This window comes from Tachypleus tridentatus, chromosome 6 (assembly GCF_004210375.1).
Source record: "Tachypleus tridentatus isolate NWPU-2018 chromosome 6, ASM421037v1, whole genome shotgun sequence".
NCBI classification, from domain to species: domain Eukaryota; kingdom Metazoa; phylum Arthropoda; class Merostomata; order Xiphosura; family Limulidae; genus Tachypleus; species Tachypleus tridentatus.
In genome coordinates this window covers 98,432,726-98,456,400 of record NC_134830.1, presented here as the reverse complement: position 1 = coordinate 98,456,400, position 23,675 = coordinate 98,432,726, and the positions used below count along the sequence as shown (strand labels likewise).

At 33.8% G+C, this 23,675-nt stretch overlaps 2 protein-coding genes and 1 long non-coding RNA gene across 8 annotated transcripts in view; 1 reads left to right on the top strand and 2 right to left on the bottom strand.

Moving 5' to 3' along the window:
* LOC143253149 (sodium- and chloride-dependent GABA transporter 1-like) overlaps positions 1 to 424 on the bottom strand; it is a 33,670-nt gene extending 33,246 nt beyond the window's left edge. For both annotated transcript variants that reach the window (XM_076506492.1, XM_076506494.1), the window contains exon 1: positions 124 to 424. In XM_076506492.1, the coding sequence (XP_076362607.1) occupies positions 124 to 424 (301 nt within the window). The remainder of the gene's footprint in view (positions 1 to 123) is intronic.
* On the bottom strand, positions 339 to 22,397 carry LOC143253151 (uncharacterized). 5 transcript variants are annotated; one of them, XR_013029406.1, is made up of 5 exons: positions 22,143 to 22,397; positions 14,560 to 14,687; positions 10,207 to 10,340; positions 9,646 to 9,780; positions 339 to 752 (listed from the first exon to the last, which is right to left on the bottom strand). XR_013029406.1 is itself a non-coding variant. In XM_076506497.1 (2 exons), the coding sequence occupies exons 1-2, from the start codon at positions 22,382 to 22,384 to the stop codon at positions 21,494 to 21,496; spliced, it is 306 nt and encodes a 101-aa protein (XP_076362612.1). In that variant the 5' UTR covers positions 22,385 to 22,397; the 3' UTR covers positions 21,423 to 21,493. The 5 variants fall into 5 exon arrangements, 1 of the variants encoding a protein (XP_076362612.1); XR_013029407.1 differs by lacking the exon at positions 10,207 to 10,340; XR_013029409.1 differs by lacking the exon at positions 14,560 to 14,687.
* LOC143253152 (uncharacterized) lies at positions 842 to 11,076 on the top strand. Its single transcript, XR_013029410.1, has 3 exons — positions 842 to 980; positions 4,430 to 8,587; positions 10,537 to 11,076. It is a non-coding gene; the product is annotated as an uncharacterized LOC143253152 (long non-coding RNA).
* Positions 22,398 to 23,675: the final 1,278 nt, after the last annotated feature.

Sequence of the window (23,675 nt, the reverse complement as noted above, 5' to 3'; positions counted from 1 at the left end):
TTTCAAGAATACCCATGAATACACGTGTAGTTATAGTTTATGTTACTTACGATCTTCGAACTTTTAATATAATTTTAGTCTTAAACTACTGAAGTAATCTAAACAAAGTTAATAAAACCTTACCTCCTCCGTTTTCATAACATAAATATGGAAATCGCCACACGTTGCCTAATCCGACAGCATAGTTGAGACAGCCGAATATGAAACCAAGTTTTCCTGTACTCCAGGTCCCTCGCTCTGGTAGGTCTCCTGTTGCTGCTTCTATAGTATTCTTTTCGCAGTTGTCTGCATCTGTCTTCATCTTACTATCTGTAGTATCAAGAGCAATGACGTGACCATTTTCCCCGTTTTCTTTGACTGTTTTGTCTCTTGGTCGACCAAACGCAGTTTTCAAATTCTTCCAGAATGAAGTAGATCTGCTCATCGCAAATAAGAAGGGAAACAGGTTTGGTGTTCAGTTCACACAACCTTCTTGTTTACACGAATACGAAGAGTGATAGGACGGATTAATGTTTTGTAACTTCTCTGACTGTTATGGCTAATAGGTAGTACGTAATCGAAGCAACACTGAGCGAGAGTGTGCAAGTTAGTCGTGACTTCTTCGCTATCTATTTCGGATGTTACGCACTCACTACTGTCGTTTTCACGGACCAACCGAAGCGAAGTTCATTCACTAGGAGTGATTTGTTCTTGTCATTATTTTTAAGACGCCTTTACATCCTGCTGTGGCTTCGTATACGCGCACTGTGTCTCTGCAGTGGAATAACAATATGGAAACAGTAAACGATAACCATTTCATCTTTTTCCTTTAATAAGTACGAAGCTAACGACATAATAAAATATAACAACTTGATGTATTGGAATTTTAAACGTCTTTGTGCTAGAGCAATGGTTCTCAATTTATATTTCGGGGACGATTCGTGGATAGCTTACATAAAGAAACGGAGGCACAGTGTCTGTCTAGATAAAAAAATTAGTTGGTGAGTATTAAAAAAAACGTTTAATCTTAGAAGATCTTACAACTTGTTCTAACTACGTAGTTACTGTAGTATACACCGAGTGAAGTTCTATAGTGAATCCTTTCTAAACAGGCCCGGCACGGCCAGGTGGTTAAGGCACTAGACTCGTAATCCCCGTCACACCAAACATGCTCGCCTTTTCAGCCGTGGTGGCGTTATAATATGATTGCCAATCTTACTATCCGTTGGTAAAAGAGTAGTCAACGAGTTGGCGGTGGGTGGTGATGACTAACTGCCTTCCCTCTAGTCTTACACTGCTAAATTAGGGACGGCTAGTGTAGTTAGCCCTCGGGTAGCTTTGCGCGAAATTCAAAACAAATCAAACCTTTTTAAAGACAAACGTCATCCTTTGTAAAGATCATTCAAAGCAGGAGTCTTTCATAAAATTTGTCAATATAATAGAATTACTTGCGCAACATATACAAATAAAAATACATGAATAAGCAAACAAATATAAGTCTCGCGAAGAACTTGGTCGTTTTTGTAATTTTATAATTTTAAGCATTTATGAGTTAAAATATTAGGAATCAACATGAAACTTTCACAGTATTTATTTTGCTTCTTCATTTCGTATTTTGCTGCGATGATTATATTGTAAACGACACGCCTTAATTAGCGATTTGTCTGCTTATCTGCTGTCGACTTTAGGGAAGACACGAGAAAGACTATTTTGTGCGTCGGTAGAAGCTGGGATTAGGTTTGTGTTAGTTTGATGCTTTATATACAAGATAGATAACCAGGTTTTGTTAGTGGGTATTAGTTATGAGAATGTTCGATGTTTCTTTTATTTTTATTAATTAGGATACAAATTCTATTATTTTAGCCCTATTAAAATTTATTGTATAATCTTTCTCTCTAGCATGATGTGCTATTATTATCAAGCCTTGTGTGTATTATGCTCTTTAATTTTAGATTTAGTTGATATACTTATTTCTACAAAGTATTGCTCTCCACATTCACAGCGGTTGTTGTGAATGGTGTTTTACCTTTCAACTGGGAGTTTAGGTGTAGTACTGGGTATGACTCGCTAGTACATCGCTAAGTCTAAGGATTTATAACGCTAAAATCACAAAACCTAATTTTGTGGTTGACATCATTCAAACATAGTTGGGGGTGTGCTTCTCCAATCTCATGTAGCTTATCACCATTTGCCAGAACGAAGCCAGTGTTAACTGGCGAAGACGGTGTCTCCATTAAAACCAAATATTATAAAGCAAGCTCAACAAATATTATGGCACCAATTATTATGTAGGAATTCTATTTTTCCTATGTATCTTTTTTTTGACACATGAGAGAGCTGAGTTGAACACCAAATGTTTTATAACAAGCTGTGTGTTACACACCCGTAAATCAATTACCAGAACTAAAATGGGTTACGTAACTTTACCTGAACCAATATAACAGCAGCTACAGCTGGCTGTTGGCTCTCCCGCACCTTTTATGCTGTTAAGTGAAACTTAGTCTCATTTATCTTGCTGTATGGTAAGTTACAGGCTGTATACTTCAAGATAAATTATTTGTTCACAGTCAAAGCAGATATTGGTCCTCCATTCCGGGGTAACATCAAGGCAGAAATACTGAAAAGACAGTGGAAGCTCTGTCCATTAAAGTGTAGCCAGTGGGGTTGTGTCACAGCTTCAGGAAGCATTGACTTTTGATTTGCTTTCAGTGAATCTTGAGGTCACCTTGAAGTATTCACTTCAGAAAGGCAGTCTATCTGAGATACAGCTACTGTAATTGCCATTGTATGCTGCTTCCTCTCCTGCAACTTAATTGAAGCTATTACTTTAAACCTCATTGCCACAGAAACTGTCTGAAACAGGGTAAGAAAATCGTTTGCCCCTATGTGATATTTCATTACTTCTCTAGGTAGTCCTTCGACGAACTTGTCTACGAGGATATCCTCACAACTTGTCAAAACCATTGAATGTTATGCGTTTCCACGTAAACAGCGCAAGTGATACACATAAACAGTGGCTCAAAATATTGGTGAACTGAGTTACAATGGTGTCTCAGTGTTGCTCTTCTCTCAAGTGCACAGTATAATCGAGGGTGTTACCAACCAAACCCACAATCACGCAAAGTAGTGCTTGATCCTGAGTCCACATATTCCAAGCATTAACCTACTTGAAATGCTTTAGAAAATTCGCCAGATCATATTTAGTTACACCATTAAATGTTGAATAGTAGGCTTGTTCAGTGGTAATTTTGAACAGTAAAGGGATGTTCTGGCTACAAGAAAAAAAGTGGGGAGAAAAAGCAAGAGCGGTTAGAACAGAACCAATCGCTGATATATCAATCATGGTCTTTCAAGGTGGTGAGGGTTCTATAGATCTAATATCTAGAATTGGGTATGGGAAGAAATGGGAAACATCCCAAAAAACACTTTGACTAGCTGGCATCTAATAATTGCCAGCTAGTGCCCAGTAAAGCTTTGTTGATTCACCAAAGGAAGAGTGCTGCAGATAACGGATTAATGTTTTAGAAAATTCTCCCTCGTATAAAAAGTCAAGTAGATTGTTTATTTTAAGATATGCACTGTTTTGGGGTAGGAATTCGTCTTCACTGGACGAGAGGTGGCAGAAGAAGGAAAACTGGGTACCAGAACTAATCGGAACTGGGATTTAATTAACAGTGTACGCCATTAATACAATTTCACTTTGAAAAAGTTCGTATATAATGAAAAGAAAGTGTCCATTATGCTCATTAGAAAATCATGATGAAACAGAAATGCATAAGTTACAAACACAAGTGAAAAAAGGTTTTACATCTAAGATTAATTCAGCTTGAATGCGTTTTTAGTCAATACTATTGCAAGAAAATTTCTAAACTCTAAGGAAACTACCATAAGCCCCTTGCTAGTACAGTGGTAAGTCTATGGACTTACAACACTAATATTAGGGGTTCAATTCTCCTCGGCAGATAGCCCCATGTGGCTTTGCCCCAAAGTGTCCATTATGCTCATTAGAAAATTATGATGAAACAGAAATTACATTTTTGTTGGCGGGGTATTTGTTACAGTTCTTGGATTTACATAAATTATTATTATTTCTAATCCAATGGTCGTTTTTATACTATATTTACCACGTCATGTGTGTGTATGTGTTTGTTTTCAAATAGTAAAGCCACATCGGGCTATCTGCTGAGTCCACCGAGGAGAATCAAATTACCACGTCATCCATTCGTTATAAAATGATTAACATTTTTAGATATTATTTTTTTTACGTTGTAAATATTAAAGCCTGTATAATCTCAGCCAAAATGTTTACACACTGTTCTATATTGATGTTATTGTATACATGCATTGAGTAGCTATTGAGCACGTGCCCGAGCAGTAACACAAAAGGTAGTGTATGACGGGAGTTGTTATTTTGGTCTGTATATGTTTTTCTGATAATTTTTTTCTTTAGAATACACATATGTACACCTGTTTTGTATAAAAAGAGTGTGATTCTGCAACGTCATCAGAGTACAGAAAACATTGTTCCAGGAAAGTCTACTGGTAAACGCCGAAAAACTACTGCCCAAGATAACCATTTGTTGATCCGGCTAACACGTCAAGATCTTAAGAAACCTTCCAATACCTTACGACAGGAATGGCATGAACAGGTTCATTCCAGGGTATCCAGAGAAAGAGATAATAACAGACTGACAAAATAAGGTTATTTTGTAAGAAGACTATCCGAAAAACAATATTTATCAGAATTTACCGCCGTTACCATGTTATATGGGCAAGACAGTGTGCCAACTTAGAGTGAGAACACTAGCGACATGCCATCTTTTCAGATGAGTCTTGTTTCGAACCTTTTTAAAGCTGATGATACGGTTTGTTCGTCATCTGTCTGGAGAATAGAGGAGGGAAGGCTTTTTCTTTGACAAGAAACACACGAGAGGCGGTTCAATACATGTTTGGGTAGCGATTCATCATAATGAAAACTGATTTTCATATTCCTTAGGGAAACGTCAATGGCGCCTCCTACAGGCACCACATGGACACCATATTTCTACTATATGCTAGTGCAAGATCGGGCAATAACTTTACGCTTCAGAATGGCAATGCTGCTGCTCACAGTGCACGTATGTTATAGGATTGTCTCGACCAAGACGACATTACAAGATTTTCATATCCAGCTAGGTCTCCAGACTGTAATCCCGTTGAGATAGGATAGGCAAAACTGAGCTACGACACTAAACTTGCTACTGTAGCTGAATTTCAGCGCCTTCTAGTGAATAGTTTGGATAAAATCATGGTGGAGTACATCAATAATCTCAACAGCAACATGTCACGTCAACTTGTAAGCGTTATTAATGTACTACGAGGACCAACCAAGCACTAAATGTTTAATATGAACTGATATAAGTTATAGACGCTATTTACAATAATTTGATGCTATATTTTATCATTACATGTGCTTTGCTAAGTTTTTTAATAGGAAAAGTGATGAATTACACATTTTTCTGCAGGTGTGTGGTGATATTGTTTGCTGTTCCAATAAATAGTTGATGATGTCCATATAACCTGTCTTATTATACATATTTGGATGTTTAGAATAACATTAATTCTTCAGTTTTGCAGCGCTAAGTGTATTTACATTACATCTTAATTACAATGGTCTTATTTGCTACAAATTATATAGACCTTTGGGCCAAGACTGTATATGTTTCATTCTTCATCTGTTTTGCTTGATCAAAAATGTTTCATGTTTTAGAACCTTCAAAAAGCAAACTTTTAACAGTATTATAGAAAACTGTATTAACAGCGGATCAAACTAATACATACTTTAGCAGTCTCTTGTGTGAAACTAATAAAAGCCCTCGCTAGTCCTCAAATTAAGCTAATACTAAACAGAAACTAGCCCTTGTATCAAACTAATGTAAACATTAACTAGCCCTCGGATCAAACTAATACAAAAACTAGCTAGTCCTTGAAACACCCTAATATAAACACTAACTATCCCTTGAATCAAACTGTTTTGAATTTTTCGCAAAGCTACACGAGGGTTGTCAGCGCTATTCGTCCCTAATTTAGCAGTGTAAGACAGGAAAGAAGGTATCTAGTGATCACCACCCACTGCTAACTTTTGGGATACTCTTTTATTAACGAATGGTGAGATTGATCGTCACATTATAACGCCATTACGGCTGAAAGAGCGAGCATGTTTGGTGTGACGAAGATTCGAATCCGTGACCCTCAGATTACGAGTCGAGCACCATAACCACTCGGCCATGACGGGCTAATACAAATACTAGTTTTCCTTTGAGACGAAATTTATTACTACATATGTGATTCTGAGTGTTAACATAATTTTCAAATAGCATAATTTAGTTCCTTTTCCTTGTCGTTACCATGGGGACTGTAGTTCCTCGGTTCCATTGTTCGCGTCACATCGCATAAAAGAACAAGCTCTGCAATCTGTAATGGTGGGCGCACTATAAGAGTGACAGTCAAGTCCCACTATCACGCTAAAGTAACCATACAGTTGGTTTTGGGTGCTGTTGAGTAGTTGATTTCAATCTAATCACTCAGTTCCAAATGCAGGATGTCTGACGCAGACAAATGTTATTTAAAATTTCGTTGTTTAAACATTATATCATAAATGATAGTGTTTCCCTCCTCGCCCCGATGTCTCTGCTGTCCCATTTTCTACCCTCATACTCATCCTGTTTGTTTAGTTCATGAATGATTGAACTTACAAAAGATTTAACTAAGTAAGACGAATTTACGCTCACTATCTAAGAGCGGCATTATCAAAGAATTAAAACTACATTTCTTAAGGTACTCGAGCTCGCTAATCGAGACTTGTGTTGGAGCCATAATGATAGCTAGTTATAATGTGAGAGTAAACAGGAACAAATTAAGACTTCATGGGGCTAATGCAGAGTTGCCAACTCTCAGCAACAAAAACTCACATTTCAATATTATCTTTAAACCCATAAACAGGAAAGAAATTTAATGATTTCAGTAAAAAATAAAATGTAAATAAAGAAAGGTTGCATTTATCTGATTGTCAGTAGAAATAACAGTTTGCCAATCATAACTTACTCCCTTTTAGTGAGCTCGGTTTTTTCTGGAACTCCTAATTTGTATTATGAAGTTTTACCCAATCAACGCCAGGTTTAATGTTATCAAAATAATACTTTATAATAAAAGAAAACCACCCGAGAAAAGCTATGATAAAAATAAGCACTGTGGATGTCTTTCCACCATGGACTGATAGGTAAGTGTCTTCTCTGGTTGATCCAGCTTTGTGTTCAAAACGATTTCATTCTTCTTAGAGTTAAAATGACGTGTTATGATCAATATGTACAAGCACCACTTGACTGATTACAAGACCTTGAAGTTTAGAACACTTACAGGAATGTGTTTTATATCACTGAGCGATAACGTAATCGTCAGACGCTCGTGCGTAATAAAATGTTTCGTAAGATATGAGGATGTTTATTTGTATTGACTGATAACTATTCTCGTCTTCATAAAATAAATATTTTAAATAACAGAATATTTATCACGAATAAGTCTTATTCTCGATTAAGAAATGAGATCTAGTACGACTGAAGAAGTTAACCAGGTTTTTTTTAGAAAAACTGTTGATTCAAGTGCTTGTTTGCTGGTATACAATTTAAAGGAACATATAAGGTGATAATTAAAGGCAATGAAATAAAGTCAATAGTAGGAAGGGACCACAGGAAACATGATAACCTTGATAGCTTTATGTTTCACATGTTATATGTTGCTACACCGAGAAAAAATACATTGTTAACTGTTCCGATGTGACCTATTCAGTTACGTATCAAATATTACACATTGTTTCTATATGGTTAAACGACTAGCCTAGGTTAATTCTTTATAAATTCGGTATTACTATTAACAGTTCCCTGAGGGGATAACAGTGGGCTTATAGATTTACAACGCTAAAATCCTGGGTTCGATATTCCGTGTTTTATAAATTATTTTAGATTTTATGTTGACTTTTTATTATTATTCCAAACTGTTGTCCGCAAATAATTGGTATAGAGAAAAACTTTGTTTGTTTGTTTTGGAATTTCGCATAAAGCTACTCGAGGGCTATCTGTGCTAGCCGTCCCTAATTTAGCAGTGTAAGACTAGAGGGAAGGCAGATAGTCATCACCACCCACCGTCAACTCTTGGGCTACTCTTTTACCAACGACCAGTGGGATTGACCGTCACATTATAACGCCCCCACGGCTAAAAGGGCGAGCATGTTTGGCGCGACCGGGATGCGAACCCGCGTCCCTCACATTACGAGTCGCACGCCTTAACACGCTTGGCCATACCGAGCCTAGAGAAAAACAAACGAAATAAAGTATCAGAATACAATTGGTTTTGCCTTATTATAATTTCAATATTTCATCATAGTATCTAACCAAAATATATTTTCATTAATGATCTTCGGTATAATAAATTTTTATATGTATATTCGTACTTAATGAGGATTTGTATCCACCATGCGCATACTGCGAATCTGGAGTGCTGTTATCGCATAAAGAAGCTGAAAACTTTCGGAATAGACATGCGCCACAAAAGTGACAGTCAAATCCCACTTAAAGTAAGTAAACAATATTATTATCTGCCATCTATCTTTTTTGAATGGAAATTATATTTTATTATTTCCATAAAGAATCTATCAAGAACCCTAAACTTATCTCGATATAAATTAGATATTTCTTTCAGTGTATTTCAAAGTAAAATAAATACAAAAAACAATGTATTATTACCCTGTTTAATAAAGCTGGTTGTATTTTTGGTTTTGTGTGTAACAAATTATATGCATCAATTTTACGTAAAGAAATTAACACCACAATTACTTTATTTACAAGCACTTTTAAGAAAAATAATGTTGTTACTAATTTAAAGAAGGCCATTAAAACATGGAATATTCATACAAATTATTTTTGTACGAATTTACCATTTTTATATGCAATTCCAAAATTGCCTTAAAATCCCTTGAAGTTTAGATTTATTACTAATTCTCCAAATACAGTTGTTAGATCTGTCTCCTAGGCGCGGCAAGGCCAGGTGGATAAGGCACTCGACTCGTAATCTGAGGGTCGCGGGTTCAAATCTCCATCACACCAAACATGCTCGCCCTTTCAGCCGTGAGGTCGTTATAATGTCACGGTCAATACCACTATTCGTTGGTAAAAGAGTAGCTCAAGAGTTGGCGGTGGGTGGTAATAACTAGCTGCCTTTCCTCTAGTCTTACACTGCTAAATTAGAGACGGCTAATGCAGATAGTCCTCGTGTAGCTTTGCGCGAAATTACAAAAAAAACACACAAACAGATCTGTCTTCATAACACCGAACAATATTCTAGATATCTTGTTCAAAAAAATAAGAATACAGTCTCCAAGTAACCAGAATAATTATTTTTGGATTATTAAAAACAGCGTTCCAGTTATTACAGTTTCAACTCCTACTGGACTTCTCTGTTTGCAGTTATCTGTAGGAAAGCAGGCACCCCTAATCTTTTGACACAAAATGCAGTTCTTAAATTGATCTTAGAGAAGAAATAAACTACCCTATATTTCTACATTTGTATGACTCATGACCTCCACTCTTTAAATAATTATTACAAAACACTGGTAATTAAGCTATAAACCATTACCTGGATACTTCTTTAATAATTAGTTAGATACCCATTCTCCTCTCTTCAAAAAACTTATTCAATCATTCTTCGGATAGGCTGGAGTCAGTATAGCTACCTCAACGTATTTTTCTGCCCGGTATTCTAAAGATGTCACTAAATAATATATTAAGGCTAGTTAGTTAAAAACTTTAGATTTACTCGAATAACCAGCGTATTTCTATAATCTCAAAAGTATAATCGCTTACCTTTATAAAAGCTTTATTTTTAATATGTTTTAATATTTAAAGAAGTATAAATTTTTCTTTTGGTTTTCAGTCTTTATATTCATTAATATTTATTTTATTTGCCAGTTATTAAACATTATCTGTAAAGGAGCTACTGTGTTAAAAATATTTATATATCTTTCTAAATTTGAAATCATTTTTCTATTCCGGACCAAATACTGGAAAAACTAAAATATCTTCCTTTATTAAAAATGGTTAACTGCTCTTCAATTTCCACGAAAATAATATCTAAATCTAACTAATGTGCAAGATTATAACCGTTGTGGATAATAATATCTAAATCTAAATAACTTACACTGTTAGTAAAACGTTTTGAGTCAAAACACTCTGTTCATAACCCCCAGTTTGGTTTTCCGTAAGGGCTACGTAATTTGACATTTGTGTTTGGATCCCGTCTGATAGAGGGAACATCCTCAAAGCCTTTGTATGCTGTGATCATAAACATTTTGCAATAGGAATTAATGCATAATGATAAGGACTGACAATGGAAAGTTTTCTTTCCTCATTGTGAATTATTAGACTGTCTAGAAATAAATGTAGGAATTCTCACGATGACATTTAAAAGCTGAATATTGAGTAAGTTATAGTTGGTTGATTGTATAATCCAACGTTTGTCGTTTACAAGGTGTCTTAATTGTCTGCTGTTTCAACTCTACCAAGATTGAGTTTGCCAATCTTAAGGCAACATGAATAAGAAGGACTTTCGTCTTATTTTCCTCTTTGACTTCAAATTTGGACGAAAAACTATCGAAACCACACGGAACATCAACCAGGCATTCGACCACGGATCTGTCGCTGAACGTACAGTTCAGCGATGGTTGCAAAGGTTTCGACATGGAGATGAAAGTCTTAAAGACCACGAAGGCCGTGAAAGGAAGCTATTCTTAGATGAAAACACATCGTTACACGTTGACAAAAATGCGTTGAAGGAAATGATGCTTACTTTGATTAAAGCATGTTTTGTAAGACTGGTTTATACTTTTCCAAACTTCGCAGTTCAAAAACGACATTTATTTCTGGACAACCTAATACAATCTCTTAAAATTCATCTTGTTTTTAGTGTATATATGTATATAACGAAACGATATGTTTAAATTTTATTATTTAAATCTTGTTATTATTAATTTCAAATGAATAAATAATAAAATACACACGTAAAAGTATTTATACTGGTTTCGTACTTTCAGTGGTACCCTTCAGTTTCCAAAGTAAAACATTTTTAAAACCTACGTAAGGATTACAAAATTTCGATGTTTTTACCTTAAAGTTTTATTTATGTATCTGTAATTCCCTCTATGTATTAAATTATACAACGTTCAATGTGCTTTAAATGTATTAATAAAGTAAATTTTTATAAACACTTTTTATTCACACGAAAACACCAAAATGTAAGAAAAAAAAGAAAGTTTTTGTAAATTATAGAACTTTTTCTATGATATACTTATTAATGTGTTTATAAACAGGTAATTTAATATCTAATTTCATTCTGGTCATGAGATTTATGTAAATTTGTTGTTAAAATATTTGTTTGTTATTAAGCACAAAGCTACACAATGGGCTCTCTTTGCTCTGTCCGCCACGAGAATCGAACACTGCTTTATAGCAGTAGAAGTCCGCAGACGTATCACTGTACTGGAGATATAATACATAAATAGTGTTAAACGAATTACAACTAAATCTAGAATTTAAAAAAAAATCACTATAGTGCAGTCTGTATTATGGTTACTGAGTGTATGAAATATAATTTTGCCCACTTGTTATAAAGAAAGCTACCACCAGCAGGTTTTTATAGTTTACTTTAATATTTTGACTTAAAACAATATATAAAATTTGAATTTGTTTTACTGATAGCATTACGTATTTATTTTTTAAATTCAGCTTTTAACACTGTATACAAAATCCTTTATAGTTCGTTTTTTTGCATATCATTAAAATGTACTTTAACTCAAAGAATTAAGGAAGAAATTATTTGTTGATCTTATCTGTTACTATCTTTATGGCTATTGTTAATTTTCCTTCTAAGCTTAGCTGAGATAAAATCTATTATATATTTTGGGTAATAACACTTCCTAAAGTAACACTTTACTTCACTTTATACAGTTTGTTTTGCTTGTTTTTTGAATTTCGCACAAAGCTATTCGAGGACTATCTGTGCTAGCCGTCCCTAATTTAGCAATGTAAGACTAGAGGGAAGGCAGTTAGTCATCACCACCCACCGCTAACTCTTGGGCTACTCTTTTACCAACGAATAGTGGGATTGACCGTCACATTATAACGCCCCCACGGCTGAAAGGGCGAGCATGTTTGGTGCGACGGGGATGCGAACCCACGACCCTCAGATTACGAGTCGCACGCCTTAACACGCTTGACCATGCCGGGCCCCACTTTATACACGGTGATTACTATAAAATTCTAAATGCTGATATAAATGTTTCCACTTTTCTTTAAGTAATTAATAAAATTACATTCTAAATAGTTTAACACACTATTAAACATTTCGTTTCAAAATAACTCATCACTAAAGTGGAATAAGTTGTAGCCATTCTTGTTACCATTTGTGTTTCATAGATTTGCTGATATGTATATACTTTTTATAAACAAATATTAACTACCTAAAGCGAGGTTTAAGCCTTCAATTATCACTTGCTTATCAAACTTTAGGTGTAATGAATCTGGATAATTATCTAAATAATATTCGATTGATTTTATACCATATCCTTATTTAATATTTGGAAAAAGAAAAACTGCGTTTAATAATATTAGAACAATTTTCTTCATATTTTCTGTGTTAAGTAATTAATATAATTAATTACTCTTTAGATTAATGTTTTTAGAAATATTTATGTAATAGAACTCAACGATTAAATTACGTTGTGGTATTTCAATATTCGGAATAAAAGAAGCACAGTTGCTACAACGATAATAATATGTGTTAAGCTCTGACTGCTAATTAAATGTTAAAAATTATTAAATTAAAAAATCTTATGAGAACGAGTGATAAAGTTTATTTTGAAATGCTAATTAAATATTTTTATGCTCCCAAATAATTCAGTAAAAAGTCTGATGGCTTGTAACGTTAAAATGTTATGTTGATATTCGTAGTGCCTACGGCACAGATATTCCATTTTGTAGTTTTGTAATTAACAACAAACAAAATCTAATATTTTCCAGGCTGTGAAATCTACATACACTGGATTATGCTTCATTTCTAGGACTTGATGAAGTATAACACACACACAAAACTATTTAGAACAGGAACGGAGAAAATCTTTAAGATATCACTTTATAATAGCAATGGATTAAGTGGTTAAATCATACACTTAATCTACAAGAGTTATATGAAAGGTAGAACCGAAAAAAAATAACTTCGTTTATAATTTTAGGAACTTGAAATCATTTGTAGCTTAGTCTGCAGATTTATAATACTAAAAATGGGGTTTCGTGGTAGACAGAGCACAGGTAATTCGTTGTGTATCTTGCACTTAACAACAAATAAACTCATTTATCGGGTTTGAAAATAAATCTCTTACAGTTTGAGTGTACCATTTGAAACATTTTTTTTTAAATTTAAGCAAATTATATTATAAACATCCTAAAATCAGCAGTGCCGATAGCTAAAAAGCTGTCAATAATTATATAAAATAATATGCAGTTTCTGTACAAATCGATATCTAAGGACAAACAAATAAATTATTTATCTCTATTCTACTGTCCTTTATAGAAATATTTACCAAATGTACATGTATTATTAACATATAAATTTGTTTTATTTTCAATACTAGCCATAAAATAAGAACTAAATACTTAAACTTAGAGTAATATAAATTTCTACAAAACATTGGTCTAGCATGACCAGGTGGCTAAGGTGTTCGACTCATGATTTCAGGATTGCGGGTTTGAATTTCTGTCACACCAAACATGCCCGCCCCTTCAATCTTTGTGCTTTATAATGTATCGATCAATCCTACTATTTATTGGTGAGAGGGTAGTCCAAACGTTGGCGATGGGTAGTAATGACTAGCTGCTTCCCCTTTAGTCTTAAGACTGGCCCTCGTGTAGCTTTGCGCAAAATTTGAAAATAAACAAACAAATAAACCTCCAAAAACTTAACGGAGTAATTTTAATTCTAGTATCATAAAATAGCACTACATACACCAAGTGTTCCAGTTCTTGTTCTACAGAACTGCTGTTATTCAATTCAGGATACGCTTCTAGCATCTATAACAGTTAGTAATCATCTCACACAACATGCCACATAATTAACTTAGAATAATTCAGTTCTGATATCAGGGGAATGTAGTTAAGCAGCTCAAAAATACTTAATGTTTACTGCCATAAAACTGCGACTATTGCGTCTAGCATATAGATAATTTTGACTTCATGTATTTATATTGTTACATATTATAATTTATCCTGGACTAGTCTCCGATTTATTAAGTTATGTATTACGATTTAAAATAGCCTAAAAGTTCAACTTTAAGAAGTTAATCAAATGTCGATATGTATTAAATTTATTGTATCTCCCAACGATTTATACAAACAATTTTCTGTCTTAACACAAGTATATTTTAATATATAAACAACAATACAATTTATAATAACAGTTATTACAAATAATGATTTATATAGAATAGTTTTACAAACTTACAAAAATACTGAGTCTTCCTCTATCTGAGTCCCTCTGCTGGTACAGCAGTAAGTCTTTTGATTTACAACGTTAAAATTAGGGATTCGATTTCCCTCGGTGAATTCATCAGAGAGCCTACTGTGGCTTTGCTACAAGAAAATACACACACTTCAACCTTATCTGGAACTGAATCTTTTATGGACGGTTCACGAAGATCGAATTAATTCTATTTTGAGACGCATGTACATTCTCTTGAGAGCTAGCTAGCTAGCTGCTTCACTATAAGTTTTCCATCGACAACAATATCTAACGTCTTCGTAGAAATATTAACGTCTGGAGTTAATTTACAGAAGTTCAACGGTTTTTAATTTTTGGAATCTATAAATATTCCTGGTCAAATATCTGTAGTTTTACGATTAATAAGTGTTTATCACAATTATAACTTCCGAACTTTATAATATACCAACTGTAGCAAACCAACGTTGCGTTGATTACCATTAATATACTTCAGAGGAAAATTTCTAGAAATTTCAGTTGGCAGCAATGCCGGCAATCACTAGCATTACATACACACAAACTTTGTTGATACACATTGTTAATTCTTATACTCGAGAATTTTCTACAAATATGAGGAGTAGGCAGGAATTTCGCAATATACATTTAAAATTATAAGCTACATGCATTTCTAGATGTATATCAAACTGAAACAAACATTGATATTAAAATAAACATATAATATGAAATCCGTTACAATATTTATAAACGTAAGTTTAATATTTTAGACCGAAACACGTTTCTAAACAGTAGGGAACAGACTAGTTTACCCGTTAATTCAACAACACAGAAAGTTAATGCCATATTCTTGCATGTGCTAATTAAGTGATACTTTGATGGAGATGAGAGCCATAACATTACACTATATATGTTTGGTTCAAAGATAATGCCTAACCATTCAGTTGTTCGTGAGTTCTTTAAATGCAAACTTTTATCTCTAAAGCTTATCACATTTTCCATAACTTTTCTTTTGCTGAATATGAACCTACTTTGTATTAATTAGGAAAAAAACAACAACTTCGTATTGTAGCAAATAATACTAAGTGAAATCAATAGCAGTTGTCGCTGGCTGTAGAAAAACAAAAGTCAAATATTACTAGGGAACTTAATTTTAGTTTACATTCTCATAATTTTCAAGTCACCAACAATCTATTGTAATAATGAAGACTTATTTTATTTGAATTAATTAGTGATTGTTAAAATGTCGTTATAAAGGTGTATTTCTGGGTGCACACATATTTCATGAAAAACATTATATCTATCTCTACCTTAGGGAATTAAGCTTGAACAGACAGAAATATTTTTTACTTAGGTCTAGCTTGGGGACCTAAACTTGAACGTACAGACATATATTTCGTGTTTATTTCTACTTTTAGAAGTAAAGCTTGAACAAACAGACATACTTCATATTTATCTCTACCTTGTAGAGTCAAAGTTAAAAGGGCAGATGTATTTCATGAAAAACACTGGTTTAAGCTCGAACAGACGGGCATTTTGTATCTTAATATCTACTTTTTAGAAGTTAAACTTGAACGGATACAATTGTTAAGAGATACAAAACTTAGTGAAATTACGCATGTTTGTGTGAAGTTGTAACACACAAATATGTTTTAACATATATTTAAGTGTTTTAAAACACGAATGCAACAACAATTAAACTGTCAGACATATCAGCCGTTGCAATCAAATAAGGTCATGAGATTGCGGTTAACAAGTAAAAAACAAACAAACCGGGGTAGTTGCTTGTTTGTTTATTCCAGAGATGTTACACCATAACAATGCCCATGCTCACAAGGCTGGTGCTTCCAAAATCTGATCATATTACAGGTATTTCTTATATGAGACATCTACAAAACAATCAAAACTTTATATCAGAGTAAAAATGAGTATTTTTATTTATCACTAAAAGTTTCGATATCAAGTAGATGGTCAAAATATATAAACTAAGTAACTCAACAGTTGGTTTGGAGTTTTATGGCGCAGAGCAACTAGGCTGGCTATCTACGCCTAACTCAACAAGATCATTGTAGTAGCTCAAATACCTGATCTTGTAAACAAAAGTAAATTGGACCTGTTTTTAGTAATTAAATATATATATATATATACATACAATAATTTCATTCAATCATGTTGCAATTTCAATAAAAAGAATTGCATTACATATTAAAGAATGACATTGAATCACTCCCAGTTGTATTATCTTTCAAAATAAAATCATTTTTTCCTTTACATAACCATACAACTTCTGACAGCAGAAAAAGAAGATAAAGTAGTAATTGCATAGTGGTTTATAAATTAGTTATCAGTTCATTAACTGCAAAATAGAAAAATAACTCTAAACCAACAATCATCCGTATACAATACTCAAAATTTCCATGTTTGCATACTCGTTTTTCCACCGTGTTCACTGCGCAGGTCACAGCTTCCTCACGTGATGGTGCGCGAAACAAAAATATATCTTTAACATGCTCATCTATCGTCTACTAGCCGAATCGGTAATCTTATCGTTAACATATACGTTACACGAATAAATTCTACCCAAACTTGACATTTTTTGATAAGTTTGAATTAACATTTAATTGATATATAGCATTATAGGTTTGTATAATTATAGATCATTCAATATACATAGACCAGTTAATCATATATATAACTTCATACACAAAAGAAATGTATGCAAAAGTAAATTGTGTGAAAAAATAAACACTAGGCCTAGCTATCTAAATAAAATTATGCTGTCTGCCATAAAAAAAAATAGATAAAAAGAATAAAACTTACCTTATAATACTTAATGTATCAAATGAGATTAAATTCGTCAGCAAATGTATTCTACTTTTCTTTTCTCCAGGTGATTCAGTACCTCTAAGTGGAATTTTTCTTTAGATACGTTATAAATGCATTATTGCATTTGTTTGTAGTATGCTTCATAAATTAATGTCGTAATGTGAATACGGTATCACTTTCATATAAATATATTAAATTTATATTAAAGCAAACTGAACATAATATTACATACATATTTGTATTTGAAATTTAATATTTGAGTAAGAATGACTTATCCTATTAGCCACAAGAGTTCCCTGCTAGTACAGCGGTAAGTCGATGGAGTTGCAACGCTAAAATCAGGAGTTCGATTTCCCTCAGTGGACACAGCAGATGGTCCGATGTGGCTTTGTTATTCCTCAGTGGACACAGCAGATAGTCCGATGTGGCTTTGTTATCCCTCAGTGGACACAGCAGATAGTCCAATGTGGCTTTGTTATCCCTCAGTGGACACAGCAGATAGTCCGATGTGGCTTTGTTATCCCTCAGTGGACACAGCAGATAGTCCGATGTGGCTTTGTTATTCCTCAGTGGACACAGCAGATAGTCCGATGTGGCTTTGTTATTCCTTAGTGGACACAGCAGATAGTCCGATGTGGCTTTGTTATCCCTCAGTGGACACAGCAGATAGTCCGATGTGGCTTTGTTATCCCTCAGTGGACACAGCAGATAGTCCGATGTGGCTTTGTTATCCCTCAGTGGACACAGCAGATAGTCCGATGTTATAAGAAAACACATACACTCTTCTCAACGGGTACTCATAGGTGTATAAGATAATCTAAATATTCTCTTTAAAGGCCTTGTTCTTAAGGTAGCCTTAATTTTAGAGAGGTTTACAGTTTATTTTCAAAAATCAAACCTAAGGTTGCTTTTTTTCATAAATTCACAAAATATTGTTTTTTACTATCGAAATATGGAATAGGGAAACGCTGAGAATAGGTTTCTTTCCTTTCAAAAACCCATATAACGCTGCTAGTATATAATAAAAATATATATAATTTATGTGTGTGTTTGTCGAAGGGATGATGAGTATATTTCAAAACCGTTGTATGTAAGAAACTCTGCTTATAGAAATACTATCTATTATTTAAAATACTTATTATTTGAGGTCTAAAGATTTTCTAATTTCCTTAAAGAGATTACTGTGACGGACTTAGTATCATACATATGTTGTAATAGAGATGTTTATTAAAGTTAAATATATATTTAGAAATGTATGTGACTAATACTGTTAAATATGTATTGCGAAATTCTCGCCTATCAACTAAAATTGTAAAAGATTCTCGAGTTACAAATCAATAATATATGTGTATACATAAACAAAGGTGTATTGTCTGTATTGTTGTGTAACCTGAAATTTCTAGAATCTCTACTCACACTTACATATATAACCAACGTGGCTCGCCAAGTGGCAGTATATATTACTGGTTTGCTATAATTTGGGTACTATAAACCACAGAAGCTGTAACTTTGAATTATTCAACTGTTATTTACAAGGAACTTCAGATATTTGATCACGAACGTCTGTAGATTTCGAACGCCCGCCGCTAGTACAGCGGTATGTCTACGGATTTACAACGCTAAAATCAGGGGTTCGATTCCCCTCGGTGGGCTCAGCAGATAGCCCGATGTGCCCGGCATGGCCAAGCGTGTTAAGGCGTGCGACTATCTAACTAACATCTGAGGGTCGCGGGTTCGCATCCCCGTCGCGCCAAACATGCTCGCCCTTTCAGCCGTGGGGGCGTTATAATGTGACGGTCAATCCCACTATTCGTTGGTAAAAGAGTAGCCCAAGAGTTGGCAGTGGGTGGTGATGACTAGCTGCCTTCCCTCTAGTCTTACACTGCTAAATTAGGGACGGCTAGCACAGATAACCCTGGAGTAGCTTTGTGCGAAATTCAAAAACAAACAAACAAACAGATTTCGAACATTACAAATCATTTAAGTTCAACGGATTCACGTCGATCATCAGTATTTTTAAGAAAACCTTTTAAAACTTTAGTTATGGAATACTTGGCGTGTGGCCAGCGAAAAAAGAATGCGGTGCCAGCTGGATCTATGTTATGGGAATTATATTTATATCACCTCTGAATTAATTCGCTCATCATAAGTCATCGATAAGATATCAAGGAAGTTCCAGACCAGATAGAAGTATCAATATTATTTGTAACTTTGTAAAACTTTTGTACATAGATCAATATTTGCAATACCGTTACTGGAAATTGTGTTATTGTTTATATATTAAACTTTATTTGTATTAAAAAAAGAAATTTGTGTATATTACTCTTGTTGCAAATACCAAAAACTGGAAACATATCGACATTAATTTAACTTTTAAATCTTGATTATCACTTAACTCAGACTTAGATCATTAGAACTTTTAATATGTTAAGTAATAAACTGCATGATCGTTCGTGATAAATTATAATATGTAACACAAGAACATTTCCAACATCATGAAGTGTATGGGCTTAGAATTAGCAGTTCTTCCAGCGTGAGCATGTAAGTGTTTATGTATATATAATTATTTTTATGAGAGAGAATTTTGAAATTGTCGTCGTTAGCTATTGTAAGTTGCTGAAAAGAGACTGCAGTATAAAATAAGACATGTGCTTTAACTCAGCAGGCGTACTTTTTCTCAAAGATCTGTTGAAATTGACAACCTGTTGACGAAAACACTTTTTCTTTCTGATAAAAAGGTTAGGGAAAAAAAGACCTTTATATTCAAAATATTATAAAGAACATTTTATTTTAAACAACGTTTCGCCTTTGCAGCACATATAACTTTTAATATTATAATATTCGTGAGTTATAAAACTGCTTCTCGAGTCTGCGGTATCGTGTCATTAACATTGTATGAATCGTATAAATATAATAGTACTGTCTGTTTTCTATTGTATGTACATGTAACTTTCACAGGATATAGATGTATCTTTACCACATTTGGCGTGGAAATTCATAAGGTTCATGGAGAAAAACACGTGAATTTTTAGTTATGCATTTCACGTTTCTCGATTGCTATGGACTTTTTTTTATCATCACTTCGTCTCCTGTTGATAAATCTTCACCAAGTATGGCATGAATGTTTGTTGAGTCCATGCAAGATACACGCAAACTTGCGATATCACATTTTGTATTTTGTTGGTTGTTTTTGTTTGTTATATGGAAGATTTCTTCAATTACATATAACGAAGCATTTTTTTCATGTCGTAAGATTACCTTTCATCAATCATAAATTTACATAACTTCCGTTCAAGGGACGGGTACTCCAGCTAGTTACAATTATAATACGTTACGTGTCTCTATCAATGTACATATTATTATTGTAATTAAAAAACGTTACGGCAAACTCCAGAAATAGAACATTACAAGCGGTTTTATAATGTAACGAATACTGTAATGTCAAACAATTGTATTTACTAGCCCTGATGCAGCTGCAAAAGTGAAAAGTTGGTTAAAGTAAAACGTTCTTAAAGGTGAATTTTCAACAAATTTAATAATTGCCTAAGAAACTGTACTTTGGTTTGATATAATTCTGTGTGGTTGCCATATTTTTAAACACTTTAGGTATTGAGTAAAAAATGAAACAAAATATGCGGGTCCTCGAACTCAAGTTCCTCTCCGTCGTTCGGCTGTTTCCGTAACGTTCTACAACTATGACGTAACAGTTGCCAAACGCGCTTCGTTGCGCGCCGACCATTGTGTTCCTTTCAGTGCTGGTGTTTTATGTAAATCTATTGGTGCTTTATTTCGGATTACATACTTTGTGAGACTATTTTTTGTCTTAATATTGCTACTTTATGTTTGTTTTATGAGAACATGGTTTACTGCGTTGCTTATGGTTGTAAAAACGGTTCGGCATCGGGCAAAAGCTTCTTTTCGTTTCCGTAGAAGGAGAAGGAACCGGCAAGGTGGCGACATTGGGTGCGGATGGTCAATAGGAAAAACCGGACTCCTTTACACCATGCAAAGCTTTGTCAAGATCACTTTGAATGCTCATGTTTTGTGTCGGATCCCAGGCAGGTTGAGACTGAAAAAAACCATTGGCGGTAGACAGGATCGTCCCCACCATCTTTCCTCATGTAGAGCTGAGGACTGATCTTAGCCTGCAGCGTACAGGTTCCACCCCTCTGAAGCCATCCCTTGCCATCACGAAAAGAACAAACTTAAAGGTATGTGTGCAGTATAAAGCGATAAACAATAACTAGTATAATATAATAATTTAAAAAGTACAAGTTTTTGAAGAATGTAACTAGACATACACATTTCACATTCATAAGCGTATTTTGCATTTGTGGCACCTGAAAATCAGTGAAACCTTGATTTTCTAGTCTAGACAGTGGACAAATCTATCCCGAATAGAGTATATTCCAAGTTTAAAAGCTGGTATATCATTCTCTAGATGTTTTTGTATCATTTTTAAATATGGAAAAGTTTGAAGAATTCCATTTTTCAAATTAAACATTTCAAGATAAATTAACTATTCAGACTGCTACATCTGGTTTGATTTTATAGACAAAATTATGACGTATAATTGAAATTCATTTTGTTACAAGTCATAAATACCCGGTACAATGATTGTGGAAGTTACCATAGTCGGCAAAGTATAAACAAATAAAACCTAGTCTGTGATACCAATAATTTATAAACACCAGACAGGTTTCGAGATGCTTAAAATTGCACGTGAAATAATACAGACTATATTTGTTGTCATGACCTAGGCTTACCATTCTTCCATTGGAGGTATGACCGACTCGCAACCGGCTTGGGCGCTATCAGTATCACTCACAGTTTCGCTACTCTCGCTCGTGGAACTGTCCTTATCACTAGAATTTGTCAGATCTGTGTCAAAAGTAATTGTTCTAGGTTCGTTCAGAGTAGGTTTGAATTGATATGGCGCTACTCGACATTGTTCAGAACACAAAGTCAAAACTGACTCCGCCTCTGTTTCTCCGTATGCACTGGCCATGTTTAATTACATTCAACGCGCTGGCGTTGGCGGTTTGTTTGGCAACTATTACGCCACAGTACTTTTCCTGGCGGAAAAAGTAAAAACTAAAACGTTCGGATTGTCGCTCGGAAAAGGCTCTTTCTGCATCAAGTTCTATGTTTCATTTATTAGCACATATTTTTTTATAAAAAATGTGAGCCTGCAAAATTAATCAGTATGAGTTGTTCTTTTGACTGCAAAGTTTTCTTTTCTCTGTAACATTCACCTTTAATAACCGTCTAGATTATAAAGATAGTTGTCCTTAACTCTTTTATCAAAGAGTATGCCCCAGAAATTACGAAAGACAAAAAAAAACTTTATTTCTCTATCAATTTGAAATAAAAACATTAGACCAATATTCTAAATTTTAAATGAATAAAATTTTATTTTAGCACTTTTTAATTTAGATAATTTTGTTGAATAATGTGAATATGCCTAAGCCGTGTATAATACACATAAGTATATTTAAAATTACTTATAATTACCTATCTTCAAAGATAACTTAAAATCAGTAAGTGATTTAAATTATCATATACATAATATGAAGGTTATACATTAGCTTTATGTTTTATTTTTAAACGCTTTCAAGAAAACAATTTTGATTTTAAACCTTGAATTACCAAAAAGTTTATGGACTTTGTCGGCTTTGTAAAACGTCTTTCTAAACGAAGTTTGTATCATGTTGTTTGTGGATTCGTGATTTTATTGGTTACACTTGAGTTGCATATACAATTTTAAATACCGTAAATATTAAAGTTAATTACTTCTGGGCTTCCCTATATACTTTGCATAGAAAATAGGTTATTTCACATAATTTTTTGTCAGTTTCTTTCATCAGTTGTTGAAAAAGACGAAAACATATAATTACACAATATGTGGATCTTACCAGTAAGAAACAACTAAAAAAAAAAGAGAGTAATAATAAGGGTGTAATATAAAGGTTAAGGTATGCTTGTTTAATATGCTTTTACTTTACCTCCCAGTGGCACAGTCTGCAGACTTACATTAAAGACGAGGTCTTGAGACCCATGGTGATCAGAACACAGCAAACACATTTTGTAGGTTTATACTTTACTTAAAACAAAAAGTTTTTTTTATTTACAAAGCAGCATTATGTTTTATTAATACTTAGTTGAGTAACGTAATTCTAAAAGAATGCATTTTTATCACACTGAAAAATAAAGTTGAAAGATTAAAATGAGATGTTGTAAATAAGCTAAAAAAAAGAAAATTACGGAAACTTCAATTTTCACTAATTAATAAATAGGTA